Source organism: Canis lupus, chromosome X (assembly GCF_048164855.1).
Source record: "Canis lupus baileyi chromosome X, mCanLup2.hap1, whole genome shotgun sequence".
Taxonomy (NCBI): Eukaryota; Metazoa; Chordata; class Mammalia; order Carnivora; family Canidae; genus Canis; species Canis lupus.
This window is the reverse complement of record NC_132876.1, coordinates 79,918,398-79,942,193: the sequence shown is the minus strand read 5'-3', so window position 1 is coordinate 79,942,193 and position 23,796 is coordinate 79,918,398. Positions and strand designations below refer to the sequence as shown.

Genomic DNA, 23,796 nt, shown 5'->3' with positions numbered 1-23,796 from the left:
CTCTCTCCCTCCCCCTCTCTCAGACCCCTTGCTCTGGGGGAAGCCACACCATGAGCAGTCCCATAGAGATGCCCACATGGTAAGGACCTGAATTTTCCTGCCAGTAGTCAAATGAGTGAGTTTGGAAGCACACTCATCAGTACCAGTCAAGTCTTCAGAGACTGTGATCCCACATAGATTTTTAACTTGCTTGTTTTAACTACATGATTTTTTATCTGGCCAATTCTTTCTCATCAATCTCACAGCCCTGACTCAAATGCTTGCTAGGCAACTTCTTTCAGTTTGGAATATAGGTGAGAGCCATAGGAATAGCCAGAGTATGGGGCTGGGGAGGAAAGGCCCTTTTCATGGATGCTGACCTGTTTGGAGAAGGAGTCCTCGAGCTCTGTGATGTCATTAGAAAACTCTCCAGATGTGGTGACTGAGCTTCCCCCACCATCGATGCCCCCTCCACAGGAGCCTCCATAGGGGAGCCCTCGTTCAAGCCGGTGGCTCCGGGCACCAGCCATGGCACCCTCGTCCAGCGAGGCAGGCTTGCCCTCGAAGTACGCGGGGTTCTGGGCCTTCTCATACTCCTCGAAGGAGAACTGCATCCGCATGTTGGAAAGGATGATGCGGCGGGACATGCGGCTCTCAGAAGCTGAGCTTCGGAGCCGCTCAAAGTTCTTGTTCATGCGGTACTGGCGAAAGGCTGTCTGGATGGTCCTGGCAGCCCTGCGGCTCAGGAAGGAGCCTCCATACTTCCTCTCCAGCATTTCCACCTAGCATGGGGAAGATGGAGGAAAACAAGGTCAGAAACCCTCTATAGCCTCATTCTTCTCCCTGGGCCTCAACCACACCACCACCCCCAGTCACAGCTAGCTGCTTAGAGCTGCCTGGACACTCCAGGTTGTGCTCTGTGTTGGGTCCTCACTTTAATCTCAGATAGCACTTGTCACATGGGGCTGGCTTGTGGTTTTCTTTCTTTCCTCCTTTCTTTCTCTTTAAATATTTTATTTATTTATTTGACAGAGATAGAGAACATAAGCAGGGGCAGAGGCAGAGGCAGAGGGAGAGGGCGAAGGAGAAGCAGACTCTCTACTGAGCAGGGAGCCCAATCTGGGGCTCAATCCCCGGACCTGAGCCAAAGGCAGACGCTTAACTGACTGAGCCACCCAGGCACCCCTGCGGTTTTCTTTCTTATTTATAGGAAGTAGATGTTTGTTATCCCAAAAACAGTTTGAAAAAGAACCCACAGAAGCCAAAAATGGAAAGAAAGTAAAAAATAAGTTGGGAGTAAGAAGGAGGAAAGAGAAAGAGAGAGAGAAAGAAGAGAGGGAGGGAGGAAGGGAGGGAGAGTGGAGAGAAAGGGAAAGAAGGAAGGAAGGAAGGAAGGAAGGAAGGAAGGAAGGAAGGAAGGAAAGAAGGAAGGAAGGAAAGAAAGAAGGAAGGAAAGAAGGGAGGAAGGAAGATTGGTTCACCTAAAGTCCCGATACCTAGGAAAACCACAATTAACATTTTGGTATATGTCCTTCCAGGTTTTTTTTTTTCCTATTCATGGCATTTTTGTGCCCCTCCCACTTTTTTTTTTTTTTTTTAACTAACTGATAGCCTGTGTGATATATATGTTATACTATAGCACACTCTTCTGGAAGTGTCAATTTATGTGTGTCCTTCTCCTATCAGACAGATTTTGGAGGACTGGGTCGTGGTCCCATTCATCTTTATGTCTCCAGCATGGGCTTGGAGCTCAATCCATATTTGCTGAGTAAACAAGACTCAGCGGATGGGTGGTGAATGAGGGAGTGAGTCCCTAGTAGGGTGAAGGATCCTAGAGCTAGTCTTCTATTCTAGGCTCCCCATGCCTCCCCTGGATACCACCCTTCCTTGAGGGTCACACCCTGATCCCTCCCTTGGTTCTCTCAGGGCCCCCCATTCCCACTCTCATTCCCCGCCAGAGCTGTCTGTCTCCTCTGCACCTTCTTGTCTTGCAGGTCCGTGGAGAGTTCGTAGCTGTCCGATAGGGCCTTGGAGCGCTTTATCTCCTCCTCCTCCTGCTTCCTCAAGGCGACACTGGCTGGCTGGAGGCGAGTTCGCTGAGCCCAAGGAAGGCCCACCCCAGCTGGGGGGCCCCCCATGTGGCTGCTGGTGGGGGGCAGCTGGCTCAGCCGGTAGGGGGGTTGGCTCCCAGGACTATCAACCGCTGTGCTCAGGTCACTGCCTGGGGCATCACCCTCCACACTGTGGGGATGAGATAACATGAGCCAAGATGTGGGACCGGGAGATGGGCCTGCACAGCCAGACTGGATGTGAGTGGATCGGCTCCCTTCCCACAACCCCAGCCTCCCTGGCTTCCTTGAGGACATAGGAACCCTAATATTTAAAGGCCAGAGGGAAGTTCTACCCTCTCAAGCTGCCTGTTGCAGTCTCCTCCCTTCGGGCCCCCTTGCTTTCCCAGCCCTACCCTCATGTTGCCCTTCTGGCCACCGCTCACAGCACCAGCTGTGAGACTCCTTTACCTCAAGACAGGGTCTCCTCACAGGCTTGTCCTGGTCCCCACTCACACCCTGGTCCCTTCATGGTCATGCCCCCTCACAGCCTTATGCCTGGACAAGCTTCCTCCTGGTCTCGTCCACTCCAAGTCCCCTTTGTTAATAGTCTCAGCCCCTCATGATTCCATCCCCAAACCCTCCTTCCCCTGCTGGCCAGGTCCCTCACAGCCCCACCCCTCCCACCACCAGGCCCCTTCCCCTCTCAGCTCCAACCCCTCGTGGCTCTGTCTCCAGCACTGTGTCACAGTTTCCACTCCCAGTCTGATCCCGCAGCACCACCTAGATGGGCCCTGACCCCAGGCCTGGGGGCCCACTCCTGCCTCCTGCACCTCCAGACTCATCCCTACCCCGCCCAGCCCTGCCCCCTCCTGCGCCCAACTGCCTGGACATGGGCCTGGCCAGTTCCCAGGGTTCTCTGGCTGCTAGGCTCTGGGACAGCGAGAAGCACCTCCCCTTCAGCATCCTCACAGGTAAAGAGCTGCCCTGAGGGGCAACTTCTTTTTTCTCCTCATGGCCTTCTCTGTTCTGCTGAGGGAGGGAGGGGGCAAAAGTCTCAAGGTCGAAGACTGGCAGGAGCTGGGCACTGGGCCTTGCCTGCCCTGGTTTCCCAGAGTTGTTGTTCTGCCAGCCCTGCTCCCATGGTACCATGGCAACCAGGCTGCCAGGGAACCCAGGTGGCGACAGAGCCCAGGTGCCCTGAGCCTAGCCAGCAAAGTGAGGAGCCACAGAGGTGAGGAGGAGGGAGGAGGGGTTCAGGAGGGGAGGGACAGGTGGGTGAAGCATGGGCATTGTTGGGGGAATGGGTGTCATAGAGCCCAGAGAATGGTCTGCTTTGGGCAGGCACATGGTTGGGGGGGCTCTTGGCTGGAAAGGCTTAAGGGGCCACTCCCAAACCTCTACTTGGCAGAGGCCTGGATGCAGGGCAAGGCAAGCTGGAGTGCATGGAACTCAGGAGAGCATATTGTGCTGGGGGCTGGGTGCAGTGGGCAGGCTGCACCCACCCACCAGGCTGGGTCCTGGGCTGCAGCAGTAGAGCTCAGCTCCACCCTAGTGAGCCCCCTCTTCCCACCATTCATCCTCCACCCTTATGATATCAGTCTATGACACTGCCAGGAACAAGGCAGAAACAGACTGGGGAACTTCCCTCTACTCTAAATTCTTTCTCCTCTGGGGCCTCAGGGGCTTATGAAGTCCCACTCTGGGGGGCAGACCTCGTCCAGCCCCGCACTCCCAACCAACCTGGGCATCTAAGATGTTCCTCTCCACCACCCTCAGGGACTGCAGGATCCTGCCCATCAACCTTTCAAATCTCTCCCTCTCAGCACACAGCTTAAACCCAGGTTCGATCCAATTGTCCCCTCTGTTCATGAACCATCCATAGCTCCTGCTGCCCACAAGAGATAGCCCCAAGTTCCTTATTCTGGCAATGGAGGCTTCTCAAAGATACAATAGCCAATGCTTACAGAGCACTTGGCATGTCAGGTGCTATTCTTACCACTTCACATTTAATAACCTGTTCACTCTTCAGAACAACCCTATGAAGATAAGAATTGTGATTTATCTTCATTTTACACATCAAGAAACGGAAGCCCAGAGAGGTTAAGTAACTTGTCAATGGTCACACAGCTACTAACAATAGAACCAGGATTCAAATCCAGGCAGTCTGACGCCAGAGCTCACAGTCTTAAACATTAAGCCATACTGCAGGGTTTGCTGCCAGCTCCCCATCCCATCCACCCTTCACTCCAGCCTGGCCCAGATCCTGTTTCTCCCAAATACTCCTCTGCTTTCCACCTCTGAAACTGCTTATACAGTACCTTCCACCTGGAATGCAGTCCCTATCATCTCTGCCATCTGCAACCCGAGAAATCCCCCCACACCCTACTTCCATCAAGATTCAGGTCATATGCCACCACTAAGAAGCCCTCCTGAAGCCCGCCTCCAGCCAAAAATTATTGCTGATCCTGTTCAGAGCTCCCACACACAGCACATATCTGTCCTTCTTTTTATGGTGCTGGTTAGCTTTGGCAAAGCGTGACAGCTATTTGTGTTCATGACTCCCAGAATCCCAGCACAGGAAGAGAATTTGGTAATCTCCTTGCCAACACAGAGCACAAGGCCTTGAACAGTCACTCAATAGAAGCGTCTGGAGTGCCAGAGTCAATGAATGAGCTCTGGTGGCTTTCCTAATAAGTCCTCCCACCTAAGCCTTGACCTCCCCCTCCTGTGTCCTCTTCCAATCCATTCTTCATGTGCCAGGCGCAGCGCTAGGTGCTGGAAATGTAATGGTGAACAAGACACAGAAGATGTGTTCCCTAGGGGAGGTGACTTTCTAGTGGGAGATGCAAGCTATAAATACAGACTATAATTTCAGGTAGAGATGAGTGCTAGGAAAGAAAGTACAGCTGAGTGATAAAAGGTGCTGTTTCAACCCGGCAGTCAGGGAATGTCTTTTTGAAGAAAGGGCGTATACGCTGAGCCCAGATGGAAGTGAGGGAGTGAGAGGTGTGGTCACCTGAGGCCAAAGCAATCCAGACAGAAGGTAGAGCCAGTGCAAAGACTTTGCAGTAAACAACAACAACAACAACAACACAATGCCTGGCATATTCAAAAAACAACAAGGAGGCCAGTGTAGCTGGAGTAGAGTGAACAAGGGGAGAGTGACAGGAGGTAAGATCAGAGGGTAAGGGAGGCCCAATTGTGAAGGGCACTGAGCCCATGGTAAGGACTGTGGCTTTGCTCTGATTGAAAGGGCAGAGGAGGGATGTGATTCTACCTCTGGCTTTATAGAAATCATCATCCAGCTACCTCACCAGAGCCATGGATGGCTCTCCTGACCTGACCCCTGCCTCATATACCTTCTGCCCCATTATTTCAACCTGGCTACTTCTGGCTCACCCTTCAACATTTAGCTCAGGTGTGCCCATCCATGCAGACTGCCCCCTCCACACGGGTTGGCTTACAGGTCCTTCCTCTGCTGCCATAGGGCCCTATAGCCACCTCTACCCTGAGGGCAAGAGCATTAATGAGCTGAGTCCTGGAAACTTATCAAGGCAGACACCATTAGCCCTGTGTTATAGATGAGGACACTGAGGCTCAGAGAGGCAATATAAAGTTGCTCAAGGTCACACAAGCTATCAAGAGAGAAAGTCAGGATGCAAGCAGAGGGCCCAGGCTGTTTTTTCCTGACATCTAATCACCTCTCGCCACTCCCAGCTTCATGCTGCCCCTGGCTCTCTGCTCTTTGGCAATTCTTCCCTTCAGAGCTGGCCCCCAATTTTGGTTGCAGAGGGAATAGTGGCAGGGAGATCAGGCTGTCAACGCAGCCTCCCCCAACAGGGCCTGGCGGAAAGTACAGTGCTTGGGGGTGCTGCTTCTGATATCATACATACTGCTGAAGAAATCAGACCTGGAGATGTGAAATCCCTTTACTCAGGGCCCCCAAAACACTGAGGAGCATGCTGATCACATGGAAAATCTCTCCTCTCTCGTTCAGGTCTTGACTGTCAGTTGTGTGAGCCTGGACATGCCCCTCTCCCTCTCTGTACTTGTTTCTCATCTATGCAGGGCTAGAGGGAAATGCAATTCCCTCTTTGGGTTCCAGGACTACAGATAGGGCCTGGGAAACACCCCCCTGGACTCCTTCCTCCCAGCAGGAGCAAAGAACACAAGAACACACACACACACACACACACACACACACACATACACACACATGTGCGCATGTGCATGCATGCCTATGTACACTGTCTTCTGGGCTATTCTGTGGGGGAAGCTGGAGAGCATCCTCTGCAGTGGGGGAAATAAACCATGTTACACAAATAACACAGTACAAAGCTGAAAGTTCTCAAGGCCGGGGAACAGAGGAAGTGCTGGGGGAGCTCAGGAGAGAGATTCCTTCTGCTTGGGGGTGGCTGCACAGAATAAAAATAAACTCACACTTACAGTGCACCTTCCCTGTGTCAGGCATTTTGGCATATTATTTAATCTGCATGACAAACGTGAAGGAAGAATTAGGATTCCTATTTTGCAGGTGAGGAAAAAGGCTCTGAGGGGGCAAGTAACTGCCAAAAGGTCTCAGAGCTAGCAAGTGGTAGGACAGGAAGCCAAAGCCCAGAGCCTGAACTAGTTTCCCTGCTGCCTTAAATGCTTCCATGGGGAGGAAGCTCCTTGCCTAAGAGGAGCTAGTAGAAGTGAGTGAGTGACCTTGTGAGCCAAGGCAGTGAGATGGGGAGAAGCAGGGCAGAACATTCTGTAGGGAGTTGGGGTGGCCTGCCCACGGAGTGGGGGCATTGACCCTCCCTGGATGCCGTTCCTAATGGGAGGTCTCTCTCCCTCCTTCCCTTTATTGGCACTGCTGGAACCAGGCAGCCAGCAGGGGACAGGATCAGGATACAGTTGCCATGGAAATGAATGGGGGCTGTCGCTATGGATACCATAAGATGAGGGCAAGAGGAAGCTAGGGATGCTGAGGACTATCCCCATGACAACTTAGGCTGGAGGGGGGGACCAGAAGTGAGAGACAAGAAAACAAGAAGAGGAGGTCAGCACACCTACATGAGAGCAGGGGCTTCAGGCTTTGGAGGATACTAGGTGAGGCGGTCAGACAAAGGGGTGGGTAGGGCAGAGGGACTGAGGGACCCCAGTCACCTCGGTCTCCTCTGACGGTTCTTCTGCAAGCTATTTCTGCTGCCCAATCCCAATGCCATGGAGATTCCAAACCTGAGGCCAGCCTGGCTTGGCATAGAGGCTGGCAGGGGAGGAAGCCAATCAGAGGGGCTGACTGGGGAGACAGTAGGCAAACATGGGCTTGGGAGCACACAGGCCTGGGTTTGAATCCCACCTCTACTTCTTCGCAGCCCTAAAAAGAACTGTTGTCACTTACCAAGTACCTACTTTTGGCTAGGCCTAGCAACTCTGCAAGGTCTGGGTTGTTCTCCCCAAAGGAGACAACAGAGGAGGAAACTGAAGTACAGAAGGATGAAGTAATTTGCCCAAAGGCTCAAAGCTCACCAGTGGTGGGACCAGGAGCCACATCGACACTCATGTTCTGACCCCCGCCCCCCCAAGCTGAACCACCCCTCCCAGGTCTGGTCTGCATTTTCTGGCTCCCTGTGCCTTCTTATAGTGACATGCACAGGGCCAGATGCTGGGGAACTATCTGTGGAGTGTGAAAAGAAGCAACCCAAGAGGAAGCAGGAAAGACTGGGGTTAGATGGAAGAAGTGCCTGACTTCGAGAATACTGAGTCACGGGTTTAGCCAAGGGGAGAAGAGCCACAGACCATGGATGGACTTCATGGACCAGCCAATCCCAGAGATCCAAACCAAGGCCCACAAAGTCAAAGTGACGTGTCCAGGTCATGAAGAATGAGAATCCGAATCCCCTACCTTCCAGGCCAGTGTCCCACTTTTAGTTGGAGAAGCCCCTTGAATCTGTCCAGCACCCCCCCAACCCTGCACCTTTAAGCTCCCAGACAATAGCAGGCTACTTGAACTTGCTAGGCGGTGTAAGCCCAGTGCCTGTGCTCATATTCTTCCTTTGTTTCTTCTGCCCAGGATGGCCTCCCTCTCTACTTTGCCTCAGACTTCATTGGTCTGGGTGAGCTTATCTGCATCTTGCAGCACTCTGAGCAGATGAGCCCTCCTTGAAAGTCAATTCTGACTCACTTCCTGCTGCCCACCACCTACCCCGAACCTGACAGGGTCTAACTACTCTCCATGCTGTGTCTTGTGCACACTCATGTCATGGGTGGTCTTTATGGGCAGCTAACTCATGGTACTCCCTCCAAGTGTCCCTCCCCTTCCCTGCTCCTATCTCCCAAGGGCACTGGCAGGGTATGATTCACCTCTGTGGACTGTGCATGCCCAGGACAGGGCCCAGCCCACAGCACATGCTCAGCAGCCACCTTGATCTCCTAAGACAGGAGGCAGTTGTGTGTATCTGAATGTGTGTGACCATCTTGCCTGACAACTGTCACCCTAAAAGTCATAGCCCCATATGCTCGAAAGCCACCCACACCCAGTCTTGTGATTATCTCTACCAGGCACACACAGCCTGTTGGGCACAGAAAGTTGCCACCTCACACAATCAAACTTGCATACACGCACTCAGAATTCCTCATGCCCAGCCTCACACGATCACGTTCTCTTAGATACGTGATAATGCATAGTCTCTCACTACAGATCCACCTGCCCACCACACAGAAAAACACGCACACACATGCACAGGCACACACGTTTCCCCCCACAACTGATGGGAAACCTTCCCCCTTCCCACAGCACAAGCCCTCAGCCAGTTCAGTTGCCTACACAGGGGTCTACACTTCCTTGGCTCCCACAGTGATCATCTGACCTTGACTTGCCCTCTCCCACCAGTTAGTTGAACCCCCACCCCCACCCCACTTCCTTGTATCTCCAATCAGAGAAAAGGTAGGATGGTCTCTCCAGCCACAGGTCATCCAGCCCTCATACACCCTAGAGAGCCAGTTGAACAGAGCAATCTACACACCATTCCCTAGCACAACCCTGGAGCTCTCTACCACGTTTTTGTCCAGGCTATGCCTGTAGCCTATGATGCCTCTTCATGTCCACCACCCATTCAAACCTTCCCAGTCTTCCACTCTCACCCCTCCTCCTCCAGCAAGCCCTCCTTGATACTGCCATCCTCCCCAACCCACCTGGACCTGCTTTTCTACTCTTTGGGCCAGGAACATATCTTGCTTGCCAGCAAAGCCATCTATATACTCAGTCATTTCTGCCCCTCACATCCTGCCTATTTTCCCAAAGGGATTCTCATCTCCCCTGAGAGATGGAGAACTTATGGAGAACACAGCCACTGTCTTCCTTTGGACCCGTCACAGCATTTAGCTTGAAGCCTTGCCCACAGTCAGGTGCTCAAGCAATGCCTTCTGGAAGAGTAAAGGTGGGAGAGAGAAAGAGAGAGAGAGAGAGAGAGAGAAGAGGTCAGAGGGAGGGGAGAAATAAATTGGGATGTGAATGAGTAAAGGAGCTGATGAGTTGAGTAGCTGAGTGAAACACACAGTGAGGGAATAAGGTGAGCCTCCGGGAATAGGACAGGACCAATGTAATGGGGATGCTGAAAGGAGGGCTGAAAGGAATGAGAGGCAAGACTCTCACATGGACCCTCATCAAAGCAAGGGCCACCAGTCACTACACACTTGCCCAACTGTGCACCAGACCAAACCCTATACACTGAGCTCCTTGGGTTTTTTTTTGCTAGTCCTCACGATATCCCACAGAGGTAGATATACTCTCACTGCGCTCAGGAGGAAAATGAAGCTCAAGGAGAACGTATTTGCTCAAGATTACACAGATAGTGAGAGAACCAGAAGGTAAACTCAGATTTGTTCAATGCCAAAGGCTCAGGAAGGGAAAGCCAGGGTATGAGCCCACCTGGGTGTCTCCTGGCTTTGTTCCCAACACAGACATATGATGGAAGGTGTGGGTCCTACAGTCCATAAAGAATACCTTCCACCCTCCTGCCAACAGCCTAGGGATTCTGAGAACCAGCTTCTGGAAGGTGCAGGAAATATTTAGGGTCGTTGCATCTGGAGGTAACAGCTCCCCCTTAGATTCAGAGATCCCTAAAGCTATAGAATCGGAACCGTGAAAGTACAGAATCAAGGACTCTTACCGTCACAGAACATTAAAATCATACCATCAGAAATTTTTTTTAAATAATAGAATCAGGAAATCTTAAAAACACAGGATTGGAGAATCCTCAAATCACAGTGTTGTAGAAATAGAAACCCCAGAATTGCATGGAATGTGTCACTGAATTATCATATTTAAATTCATGTAATTGCAGTTTCTTAAAATCATAGCATCTAAGGCTGACAGAATGTCAGAGCTGGAGGAGCCCCTGGAGATCCTCTGACCCAACCTCTCTCCTCCTTTCGCACATGGGGGAGACTAGGTAGCAGAGGGGTTAAGCGATATGTCCAAGTTGGCCAGCTCACGCCGCCTCAGGTTGACAGGCTGGAGAAGGGCGGCAGGCTTGTCCACAGTGAGAGCACCACACCATTCATTCGTTCATTGAGTGCCTGTCTCTTGGGTGTTGACAATAACAAAAACTGAAGCCTTCCCCCCACCCTTTCTCTCTCTCTCTCCCAGGCCCTGTTCTCAGCCTTGGCTAGGAAAGAAGTAAGGACCTGGTGGGGATGAGGAGAGGAAAGTGGGGGCAGGGTGGATCATACATCAGACAGAGAGAAGAGATCAGCTTTTATTGATGGAAATTCCTTTGTACACAGCGACACACACACTCTGAAAGGCCTTTTCCTCCTGATCATATTTACAGAGCACTATGGGAGTGGCAGAGGGCGTGGACGAGGCCTTCAAGCAGGGGGAAGAGATGGCAGCAATGGCCACTGCGAGGGAACGAGCAAGGAGGGGGGGCGGGGTGGGGTGGGGGGGTGGGGGTAGGAACTAGGCAGGCTGGGTCCCGCCCCCGTCTGGTCCTCTAAAGCCCTAGGCACCCTGCATCTCTGTTTGTGCTCACAGAGGACAGAGGTAGGTCCTTAGGATGTCATTTGGAGACCTCTCCAGGAGTGGCAGGCTCCAGGGTGCCTGGGAAGTGGGGTTCGGGTGCAGGAGGGTCCAAGCTCCAAGCTCCAAACTGTTTTATTCAGATCTAGGGCTCCAGCCTTCATAATTCGGGGGCTGGAGTCCAGGGGAGACAGCAGTGGGGATGGGGGTGGGAATTCCAAGGAGGTGGGGGAAGAAGGGGCACGATGCTTGCCCATCTTGAAGCAGGGACAGGGTCCCCTGGGGGGGTCGAGGGCAGGGTGTGTGGGTCGGCGGGGGTGAGGGGGCTGGTTAAGGCTTTTGCTTCTGCATAGAAAATGACCCATGCCCTCTCAGTTACCGAGAGGAGGGACTACTGCACTCGGAGGCCGGACAGCAGAACTGATGAGCGTCTTCCTCTTCCTCTTCCTCAGTCTCCTCCTCCTCCTCCTCTTCCCTGAGGCCAGGAAGGGCAGGGTAGAGGCCACAGGCAGGCGGGTGACAGAGAGAGGCAGAGGCATTAGTTTGCAGAGCAGGGGAGATACATGAACGGCTGGAACCAGGGCAGTAGGGCTGGGATGGGGGTCTGAATGGGGAGGCCAGTGTGACAGATTAGCTAGGGCCACACCCTACTCAGTCTCCAAGGAGCCTGAGATAGCCCTCCCCCACACCCAGGCTGGGCTCACTTATAGTCAGGCCCAGAGTATACCAATTCTATTTCGGACCTGACAGGTACCCAACCTTCATCTGAATAGAAATAGTAGCATCCTGCTCTATGCTGGCTCTTTGCAGACATTGGCTCATTGAACTCGTGCAACAACACTGCAACCTTTTAGAGAGAAGGGAACTGAAGCTCATAGAGGTTGGTTAACCAGCCCAACCAAGGTCACACAGCTGGGAGAGTGGTAGAGTCAGGATTTCAATGTGGAGTTCTCAGAGCTCCAAGTCTCAACTCATCCCACTAGGTCCCGTAGGTGAACTTGGCACTATCTCTAGAACTCTAGGTTGCCCTTAAAGGGCAAAGATTTCTATTTCTGGAAGGCTCTGGGTAGGGGAGGTTGGAGATGCTCAGGCATGGAGTGTAGAAAGCCCACAGCTTTGAAAGCAAACAGACCTGGGTTCCAAGGCCAGCTCTACGAGCGCTTCCAGGCTATGTGCCCAGGCATGTTATTGGCCCCTCTTGAAGCCTCAGTGTCCTCATCTATAAAAATAGGGCTCAGGATGCCAAGCCCACAGGATTGTTGCAAGGACTGGAACATGCATCAAGTGCCTGGCAAATCAGAGCAACGGGGATGTGGTGGTGGTTACTGCTCACAGCTCATGAACTGAATCTAATTCCCAAGGCGGCCATTCGCCCCCACGCAGAAGTGCCGCAGTGGCAGGGAGGAGTCGGTACAGGAACAGGCCCTGGGCCCCAGGGTCCTGCGGAATGGTCCCAGGGGCCGGTCTGCACGTGGCAGTCACTGGAGCTGGGCTACGGTTTCACAGCGTGGATGGACAGACAGGAGGGCTGAGAGGGGTCCAGCTGCCTCAGGAAGAAAAAGGCTGATCCTCTGGAGAGATAGCCAATGAAACGGTATCATCCCCACTCCCAGACCCCGTGGCTCAAGAGATGCAGGAAGTGTGGAATCCTGGAACCTGGAGGGCTGGGAAGAGATGGAAAGGAGAGAGGACAGGCAAGGGAAGGCACTGAGGTCCATCTGACAGCTGGACAAGCACACACCCACGCACATGCGCACATACACACACCCGAGCACACGCCCCCCACTTCATCCTTCAAGCTCCCTCTGACACACTGTTCCACAGAGTCACTGAGTCAGCAAAACCACGTGAAGCAGAGCTCAAGTCCTGGGCAAGCAGATCCCCCTGAGTTTCCCATTCCTCATCTATAAAAGGAGAAGTCTCCACACCTCTCAAGGCTGTCATGAAAAATGAGTGATCTTCCAGTCCTGCTGCTCACTTCCCCTCGTATCCAGGCCCAGCTCCTGCCACCCCTCACCCTGACCCTGCAGTCACCTCCGAATTTCTTCTCTCTACCCTTTTGGACCCACTAGGCTTCCTAATAAAGTCTGCAAGCACAGATCTCTTGCTTGTCTCTGCTTAGACACCCACTTTGGCTCCCCATTGCTTCCTGGATAAAGGTCAAGTTCTTCAACTTGGTATTCAAGGCTCCCCCACCAGATGGCTTCACCTGACCTACCCTGTCCAGTGGAAAAAGCATTGGCTTCAGAGTTGGACAGATCTTGGTACAAATATCAGCACCCCCCGCTCCTACTAGCTGGGTGACCTTGGGTCTGCTTCTTTACTTCACTAGGACTTACTTTCCTCATCTACGAAGTGAGAAAAATGCCTATTCCGCAGGGCATGGTGGAATGAAATGAATTCAAGTATTCAAAGCACTTGCCACAGGATAGGTTTGGTGCTTCATATGCAGTAACTGTTATTAGTACTGTCATTATCAGTGGCTCCCTCATGCTCAGCCTCCATCAAACTAGCTCGTTCACTATTCTATCAGAATGGCCAGCCTCTTTACACATCTCTGCTTTGGTGACTCTGTTTCTTCCTTCGGCACACATCTTTCGCTATCAAAATCCTATGTGAAACGTTATGGCCCAGATTAAATGCTGCTTCCTGCAGGAAGTCCTCCCTCTCAACCAGAAGTACTCCTTTGCTTCCTCCTTGCTCCCCCATCTCTGCCCTTGGATCTCTGGCAGCTGCTCCAAACTTCACCAAAGCATTTCTTTCACCAACCCCTTCAACGCCCTTGTATTCGCCCCTACTACCTCTGCTCTGCTTCTGTGTGAGAAAGAGAGGGCCCCTATACTACTTAAGGCCAGCCCCTCCACTTGGGCTCTGGAGCCCACCCCTGCTACCTCCTCCACAACCATCATCCCCTCTCCCTCCTGTATTTCAATCTCTCTCTCTCTCTCTCTCTTTCTGTTGCCTCCTTCTTACCACATTTATAGAAGCTCAAGTCTCTCCCATCTGGGAATAAAAACCCTCTATCTGCCCCCACATCTCCCTCTAGCAATCACTGTCCCTCTCTCCTCTTCACAGCTAAGCTTCTTGAGAAATTCATCTACACTGGCCATCTCCACCTCAGTACCTCCCACGAGCTCTTCAGCCCACTGCAATCTGCCTCGTGCACCCACCATGTCACTGAAACTGTTCTCAGCCAGGTCACCAAGGACCTCCTAGTGGTTAAAGCCAATAGACTCTTCTACCCTCATCTGCCTTCCCCCAGCTGTAACACTTGCCACTCTTTACAAGCCCCTCCTGTATGTGGATGGCTCTTTCCTTCCTCTGCTTCCCTGAGCCCATCTCCCTGCTGGTTTTCCTCCTACTCCTCTGACCACCCCATCTCTTCTTCTTCTCCTCATTACTCATAGGTTGGTCCCTCTTCCCCAGTTCTGCTCTGGTCCTCTTCTCTATCATTCCACATCCTGTGCCAGTGATCTCACTACATTGCATGACTTAAGGGATGGCTTAGGACCCCTACCCTAACCCTGTTTCATGGATCTCTCTCCTGGGCCTCAGCCCCCTCAAGCCTAATTCTTGCAGGAAGCCCCACCAGGATGGCCTTCAGAGCTCACAGGGACCTCAAACTCGGCATCTTACCACTGCCAACCTGTCCTCTGTGTTTTGCACCTTAGCAAAAAGCAGCACCATCCACCTACTTGCTCAAGCCCCAAACACACCTGATAGTCATTCTTCCCGCTCCCTTAACAAGTCAGTCGCCAAATTCTGTGGATTTCACCTCCTCATCTTCTACTCTTCTCACTCCTTGTTGACTCTTTCTCCAATCATACTGGTCTCCTTGCTGTCCCTCAAACATGACATGCAAACTCTTGCCTCCAGGCCTTTGTGCTCTATGTTCCTTCTGTCTGGAACATCGTCCCCCGGAGAGGTATGGCACCAGACACAGTCTATATATTTAGTTGTTTATTTGTTATCCATCTCATCCACCACAAGATCCATCAGGCCCAGCATCTGTTCTGTCCAGTGCCATTTTCCTGATGCCCAGCACAGTGTCTGGCACTCAATAGGTATTTGTTGAATGAATGACTCCATGGCCAGACCTGAACACTGAAGCTCCCTCTGGATTCCAAACTCTGTCCTGTCTACTCCCTTCAACCCCCACTATTTATTTGGCCTACTACTCCAGTTCTCTCTTCCCATCACCTCTCAAATGCATCCCCTCTGCTCTATCCCCACAGCCACTACCTTAGTGAATCTCTCTCTTGGATTACCATGGCTGCCTCCTCCCTAGTTTCTCGTCCTCTAAAAAGCCACTTTGATGTGTCACTTCACCTACTCAAGAACTGCTCATGGCTCTCTACCTGGCCTACCACGAAGGATGAAGCCTGAACTCCCCAGAGAGCTATTTGGGGCAGGTCTATGCTCTGCCCCCTTCCCATGTTCAATTTCACCATCTCTCACCCCTGGGCCTTTGCGTGTACTCTTAGAGCATCCTCTCCCATCTCTAGCTCTATAAATCTTTATGAACCTTGAATGATTGACTCAACACCACTTTCTTTGGGAAACAACCTGATGCACAAACCAGACGTTAGTTCCTCTCCAAAGTCCATAGAGAGATAAGTGTCTCCAGTGTCACTCAGGATCTCCAAGAACCGAGTAGATTGGAAGTTAGTAATTCCCAAGGATGTTAGTGCTGGGTAAGTATTAAAAGAGGTTGCCTTTTCCTCTTGCACTGTTATCCTGGATTCATGTCCCTCTGGCCCTCTGCAAATGCCAACTCATTCTTGTCTCTTCCCTCTCCTTCATCTTTTGTTGGGTCTATCTCATTAATCACTCCCAAAGGCTTTTGATTTCATAATTTGAAATGAAAATATTTCTATATGACTGGTACCCAATGGAGTAGTGCAACAGGGTAGTCCTGCTCAATTCCATTCCCTTCTATGCCAGTACCCCAGTTTAGGCCTTCCAACTGGCCCCCATGCATACAATCCATTTCTCATATGGACTACTGATGTGATGTTTCTAAAACACAAATTTTACCAAATTTCTCTCCTATTTAGAATCCATTCCCATGATACTTGTCACTAGCAACATTGGTTCTCAACCCTTCTGGAGGAACACAAACCCTTTATGTGTATAACGAAAGCCACGGACCATCTCCCCAACAAAAAAGGCCCATAGGTGTACACACAAAACATTCTGCACTCAATTTCAGGAGGTTCAGGGACAACCCAGAGCCCATGCAACCCAGGTTAAGAACTCTGACCCTATCCAATAACATCTAGGTTTTTCTGCATTTGCTGCTCCTTCTGCCTGAAATGTTCTTCCACACATTACCCTTCTGTCCCTGACTACCTCTTACTCATCCTCTAAGACTCAACTCTTAGGGTGAGTTGACCTGCAGCAGTCCTGGAATGGGCCAGATCCCTTCCTTTGGGCTTCTACAGCACCCCACCACCACTATGATCCCCTCTATCATAGCCCTCCTTGGTCTCCTCAACTAACTGGGGACTCGTGGGAGGCAAAAACCATTACCCAGCATAGGCCCTGGCTACCGCAGGACTCCATAAGTGTCTACTGAAATGAACACTAATGACAGCTATGCTGTTTTTGAGTACCCATTATGTGCCAGGCACTCAGCAACTGATCTCATCTTTAAACCCCATGATGTTAGTGGTATTGTGTTTCTTTTAACAGATATGGAACTAAGTTCAGAGATGTGAAGTGAGTTGTTTATGGCCACTCAGCTAGTGAGTGAAAGAACTGAGAATGAAATTGAGATGTGTTGGCACCAGTGCAAATATTGGTCCACCATGCTTCCCTGCCCTGGACTGTGAGATTGAAAGATGGTATCAGTAGAAGAACAGGGTCGATAACCAGGGCCAGAATGCCCCATCTAGGCTCCATTTCCCAGGGCCACCTGCCCATTTTTTCTGCTCATGTGTCACCTTCATGCCAAAACCTGAGACGTGGCTCTCTCTTATAGTGCAACCCCCTCCATCCCATTTACTATTCTCAGCCTTCTCATTAACATAAGAAGTCCCACTATGGTCAGGCCCATTCTTTGCTACAGAACCATCCCCAGACACATAAAGCCTTTAGATCCAATCCAATCCAATGCTATATACTTGGCTATGAGGAAAACAAGACATGGGCAGTCCCTGCCCTTCAGGAGTTGATAGTCACTCAGGAATTTTACACGTACCATCTCCAATCCTAAATCAGCTCTGAGAAGTAAGTAGGCATCATCCCCATTATACTGATGAGGAAACAGAGGCTCAGAGGTTAAATGGTTTGCCCACAGTCATAGAGTTGGTAAGTGGTCAAACTTAGATTTGAATAAAGAAAGGTACTGACTCAACTATTTTCCCCCATTAGGTCATCCTGCTCACAAGAGCCAAAAAGTAGGCAAGACCACTTCTGGCAGGGTAAGCTAGTACTCTTTCAAGACTCAGTACCCATGTTCCCTCCTGTCAGGGACAGATAGGATTAGGTACTCTTCCTCAGCAACCCCTCTGAACTTTCTTCTGTCCCATACCAAACCACACTGCACTGTCATGGTCTATGTGTCTCTCCCTTCTAGACTTGAGCTCCCTGATGGTAGGACCACATGCAATTCATTCCTATATGCCACAAAGGTTCAGCAAAAGGCCTAACAGAGGGTAGGCAGGACAAATCTTGCTGAATGAATAAGGTGGTATTTGAGCTAGTTATTAAAAGGAAAAGCAAGATCTGAACAACTCGACATAGGGAAATGGTATAGAGGAGGAAGGAAATGAGGTAGTAGAAGCAAGGAAATGGGAGCAAGGAAAAAAGCCAGTAATTTTGAAATTATGACATGATGTGTATAACATGTTTCCAACATTTTTATATGGATTTTCTTTTCCTTACCAGAATGGGATAATACTACAAGCCCTGTTCTGCAACGTGTTTTTCATATAACAATAAATCTTGGATATACTTCCATGCCAGTATACAGAGATATATATTTTTCTTTTGATCTGTAAGAGTATTCCATAGTATGGGTGAATCACGAAGGAAAAGCTGTTCTCTATTAATGAACATGTAGGTTGCTTTAATTTTTCGCTATTATAAACAATGCTGCAACGAACATCTTTGTGTATGTCTGGAAGTAGTTTTGAAGGATGGCTGCCTAAAGGTTGAATTGCTGGGCCAAAGGAATGCATACTTTGTTTAAAATGTAGATAAAAGTTATTTTTTATAGACTGGCTAAAAGATTATTTCTGCTCACATAATTTTTATAGACTGGCTAAAAGATTATTCCTGGTCACATAATCCCATCTTTATTTTGAGGAGCATACATCATATAACCTTTTCATTAAGAGCTGGTTGAGAATGCTATCCTACAAGGGTATGTGATAAAGAGTTGCATAGTATGGTTTGTTTGCAGTTGGGATTGAATGTTTTAGAAAAGACATCTGGTTGGGGGACCATCAAGTAGTAAAGCCTTACAGAAATCTACCTCCAAGACATGGCTGTCAGGTTAGAAGTATAAGCACATTTAAGATTCTGGGGGCAACTAACAAATGGTGCCATAAAAAATTGCACCAATTTGCACTCCAGTCAAGGAATATGAGAGGTTCTGTTTCCTCACAACTCTTCCAACATAGTATGGTTTGTTTGCAGTTGGGATTGAATATTTTAGAAAAGACATCTGGTTGGGGGACCATCAAGTAGTAAAGCCTTACAGAAATCTACCTCTAAGACATGGCTGTCAGGTTAGAAGTATATGCACATTTAAGATTCTGGGGGCAACTAACAAATGGTGCCATAAAAAATTGCACCAATTTGCCCTCCAGTCAAGGAATATGAGAGGTTCTGTTTCCTCACAACTCTTCCAATCTTTTTAATTTTTGGCACTTTAAAATTGGTACTTCGGGGATCCCTGGGTGGCGCAGCGGTTTGGCGCCTGCCTTTGGCCCAGGGCGCGATCCTGGAGACCCCGGATCGAATCCCACATCGGGTTCCCGGTGCATGGAGCCTGCTTCTCCCTCTGCCTATGTCTCTGCCTCTCTCTTTCTCTCTCTGTGTGACTATCATAAATAAATAAAAATTTAAAAAAAAAATAAATAAAATAAAATTGGTACTTCGTTGTTGTTTTAGTTACATTTCTTTAGTTATTAGCAAGCTTGAATATCCTTTCTCATTCATCAGCTAATGGATGTTGATTTCTTCGCTGAATTGCCAAATCATGTTATTTCTCTATTCTAAATGTGCTATACATCTTTTTCTTATTGATTTCCAGGAGATGATATATAGACAGAGATATTAACCTCTGATATTTATGTAGCAAATACTTTTTCCTAACTGTTATGTTTTAACTTTGTGTATAGTCTCTTTCTCCACACAGAAGTTCCTAACTTCAATGTTGCCTAAATTATTGTTCTTTACTTTATGGCTTCTGGGTTCTTAATTCATGCTCAGGAAGACTTCTCTACCCTAATATTTTAAAAATATTCAGTATTTTCTTCTGGTACATTTGATTTTATATGAGAAAGAGGTTTAACTTAAATTTTTCCCAAATGGGAGTCAATGGTCCCATCCTATTTACTGATTCCCTACTGACTTTAAATGTACTTTTTAATCCTAAATTAAATTCCCATATGAATATGAGTTTGTTTTTAGACTCTCTATTTTGTTCCATATGTATAATCCTCTATTTCTGTGTTTATATATGTAATTTCTGCAGCTTCATGATAAGTTTTGCATTTAATAGGACAAATGGCCCCTCACTATTCTTTTTTTTCAAAATTTTCTTAGTGATTCATGGGTATTTACTCTTCCAAGTGAACTTTAAAATCCAATTGCCCAAGTCCCAAAGAAAATACCACTGAAGGGGATCCCTGGGTGGCTCAGTGGTTTGGTGCCTGCCTTTGGTCCAGGGTGCGATCCTGGAGTCCCAGGATCGAGTTCCAGGATCGAGTTCCAGGATCGAGTCCCAGGATCGAGTCCTGTGTCGGGCTCCCTGCATGGAGCCTGCTTCTCCCTCTGTCTGTGTCTCTGCCTCTCTCTTTCTCTCTCTATGTCTATCGTGAATAAATAAATAAAATCTTTTAAAAAAGAAAGAAAATACCACTGAAATTGTAATGCAAAATGCATTGAACCTTTTTAACCAAATTGAGAGGGGGGAAATGTCATTTTTACCGTATTCAACCTTCCCATCTAGGAACAGGATAGGATGCTTGACTATTCAAGTCTTCTCATAGCCTTTGATGAAATTTTACAGTTTTCTACAGGAAAGTATTTCATGTTTCTTGTCAATTCCTAGGAATTTTATCATTTTTTCCTACTGTTGTGAATGGAATCTTTTTTTTTTATTATGTCTTCTAATTAGTTATTGCTGGTATTCAGAGAAGCTAATGGTTTGGGTGTATATTTATCTTGTATCTAGCCATCTCATGTAATTTTCTTATTAGTTCTAATAAGTTTTCCTTTTATTCTCTTTTATTACCTAAGTAGACAACTATATCATCTTCAAGCAGTGCTAATTCTGAGTCTTTCTAATATTCATACCACTTATTTCTTCTTTATTTAATACCACTGCTTAAAACTTCTAGAAAAAAATGTTGGTTAGTGACAGTGATAGCAGTCATACTTACTTTGTTCCTGAACTTAATGGAAATTTACCTAGCATTTCACTATTACATTTGATGACTGTCTTTGGTTTCTGATTAAAAAATTCTTTACTAAGTTAAGGATGTCTTTTTTTTAAGATTTTATTTATTCACTCATGAGAGACAGAGAGAGAGAGAGAGAGAGAGAGGCAGAGACACAGGCAGAGGGAGAACCAGGCTCCATGCAGGGAGCCCGATGCGGGACTCGATCCCAGGACTCCAGGATCACGCCCTGGGCTGAAGGCAGGCGCTAAACCGCTGAGCCACCTGGGCTTCCCTAAGGTCTTCTTCACTGAGAGCTTACTGTACTAGTTATCTATTGCTGTGTAACAAATTACCCCAATACAGCAAGAAATTACTAGACACTTACTAAGAGTTCTAAAATCAAGAATGGATGTGTAGTTCTATCAGATTATTTTTTTCAGCATTTATGGAGATAGTTATTTTTACTTTAATCTATTAATGTAATCCATCATAATAACAGCTTTCCTAATGTTTAACAATCCCTGCCTTCCCGGGACAAACCATTTGTCACAATACATTCTTTTTTCAATACACTGATGGATTCAGTTTATTTATTTTTTATTTTTTTTTATTTTTTATGATAGTCACACAGAGAGAGAGAGAGAGAGAGAGGCAGAGACACAGGCAGAGGGAGAAGCAGGCTCCATGCACCGGGAGCCCGATGTGGGATTCGATCCCGGATCTCCAGGATCGCGCCCTGGGCCAAAGGCAGGCGCCAAACCGCTGTGCCACCCAGGGATCCCCAGTTTATTTTTTATTTTATTTATTATTTATCTTTTATTTAAAATATTCATGACTGTATTAATATATGAGATTAGGCTATAGTTTCCTTTTTTCTTTTCTTCTTTTTTTTTGTCTAAACCTATTCAGTCCAGTTACAGGACCTATTCAGTCCTGCTGTCTGGAATGAATTTTGTCCAAACCTATTCAGTCCAGTTATAGGACCTATTCAGTCCTCCTTTCTGGAATGAATTGGGAAGCTGTCCATTTTCTTCGATTATCCTATCTTTCCAGATTCAATAGAACTTCTGTCAATACCAGAACTTCCATAATATCAACTGGGCCCTGGTACCATTTCTGAGGAGAAAATTTTGGCCATCTTTTTAACTTCTATATTGTTCTATTCTATTCAGGTTTTCTGTCACTCCTTAAGTCATTTTGGTAATTTATATATTCCTAGAAAACCACCCATTTCACCTAGATTTTCACATTTATTGGTATAGAATTATACAAAGCATCTTTTATGACTTTTTCACCTCTTCAAAATTTGTTTAAATCCCCTTCATGATACTTTATTTTATTTATGTCTTTCTTGCCTTTTCTCTGTCATATCTGACAGAGGACAGTCTGTCTAGTTTACTTGTCTTTTCATAAACCAAACCACCTCTTAATTTATCAAACCTTTTTCATTAATTTCCAGGTTTATCTATAGTAATTACTTTATTCTTCTTTCTTTTGGTTGTTCTTTTCCTAAATTCTTGAGTGGAATAATTAGTTCATTCAATTTAAACTGTCTTGTTCTCTAATAAAAGCATTTAAGACTATAAATTTTCCTCTGGGAATCTCCCATGGTCACATCCTGTAGGTTTTGATATATAGTATTCCTGATGACATTTATTCTAAATAGTCTATAATTGATATTTATCCTAAATAGTTTATAAATTCATTCTTACTTCCTTTTTCACTCAAGTAGTTTTTTCAACTCTCAAATGGGCCTAACCTTTTTGCTGTTGCTATTAATATTTAATGTTATTGCATTATGATTAGAAAATATAAAATGTGATTTCCAATTAACTTGGAAATAATGTTGCTCTCAAAGGTGTGGGTGATTATTCCCTCTGCCTAAACACCCTTCTCTATCCTATCCAACTGGCAAACTCTTATTTATCCTTCAAAACAGCTCAAATATTCCATATTCTAGAACCGACCACTCCCACTTTTTGGGGTGGGTATCTAGGGAGGGATTTTTAAGGAAGGACAAACTACAAACAGAATCTGAATGTCCTCTCTGGTCTCCTACCTGGTCTCCCAGTCACTCTCCTCACAGGATCAGACATCCATCCACAATCACTCCAGGGGCTAGAGGGAGATGGGGGAGGGGGGTCTGGCAATGCTGTGGCAGATTTGTCCCGGGAGGGTGAAGGATGGGGGGAGGGTTGGGTCTAGCTCTTACCTGCTCTCTGCCAGCCTGCCTGAGGGGATAAGCTTCATGGAGTCAAGGACCTGAGTAGGACAGCAATACTGGTGTAGAGTATGAGACGCTGTGGACCTGAGAGACAGCAAAAGACAGAGAGAGAAAGAGAGACAGAGAGACAGAGAGAGAGAGAGAGACAAGGAGGGAGGGGAGAGGCAGGGTGAGGGAGCAGGGACAAGGAAATGAGAGTAAGTGAGGTAGGGGAAAGGAAAGACTGGGAGGAATGGGTGGTGGAGGATTGGGAATAGAAGAGGGGGGTGGAGGTGGGGAGGCAAGGAAGGAAAGAGAGAAGGGAAAGGGGGAAATAAGGAGGGAGGGAGGAAGAGAAAGAGGGAGGGAGGAAGAGAGGGAGGGAGGGAGGAAAGGAAGGAAGGAAGGAAGGAAGGAAGGAAGGAAGGAAGGAAGGAAGGAAGGAAGAAAAAAAGAAAAAAACCACAAAGTCAAGAAAGAGAGGACGGCACTCGAACCACAAACAGAACACAATGACAACAGGGGGCAGCAGAGACAAAAGATCCAGTCTGGGCCTCCTGTGTTCCAGGTGGACTCCGTGGGGACCTGAGCCACGGAGACACTGGGACACCACAGCAGGGAAGGGGGAAGGGAACCCTCCTCATACCAGACGCCACACGGGTAGGGAAGGGGGAGGGGAGGGGAATGAAAGAGAAAGGGCGAAGATGTATGGGGGGGTGGCTCCCCCTTATAGAAGGCCCCTGATGAGAAGGGAGGGAGGGAGAGAGGGAGAAGAGGCTCTGGGCCCAAAGCCGGGGAAGAACCCAGGCCAGGAGGGTGAAGGAAACACTGTGGGAGGAGTGGGAAAGGAACAGAGAGAAAATGAAAGGGACAAGGAAAGGGTGAGACAGAAAAGGAGAAAGACAGAGAAAGGCAAGACAAAAGACACAGAGAGAAGAC

General features: G+C 48.3%; 1 protein-coding gene across 9 annotated transcripts in view; it reads right to left on the bottom strand.

The window, feature by feature from the left end:
* IQSEC2 (IQ motif and Sec7 domain ArfGEF 2) overlaps nucleotides 1-23,796 on the bottom strand; it is an 80,163-nt gene that overhangs the window by 17,232 nt on the left and 39,135 nt on the right. For 6 of the 9 annotated variants that reach the window (XR_012026319.1, XR_012026320.1, XR_012026321.1 and 3 more), the window contains 3 exons: nucleotides 22,867-22,962; nucleotides 1,959-2,220; nucleotides 360-761 (listed from right to left, as the gene is read on the bottom strand). Coding sequence is in view for 6 of the 9 variants with exons in the window: in XM_072816149.1 (XP_072672250.1) it covers nucleotides 360-761; nucleotides 1,959-2,220; nucleotides 22,867-22,962 (760 nt within the window). In the remaining 3 variants the exon portion in view is untranslated. Of the gene's footprint in view, nucleotides 1-359; nucleotides 762-1,958; nucleotides 2,221-2,999; nucleotides 3,152-22,866; nucleotides 22,963-23,796 lie in introns of those variants that run through there. The other 3 variants (XM_072816150.1, XM_072816154.1, XM_072816153.1) reach the window with 2 other exon arrangements.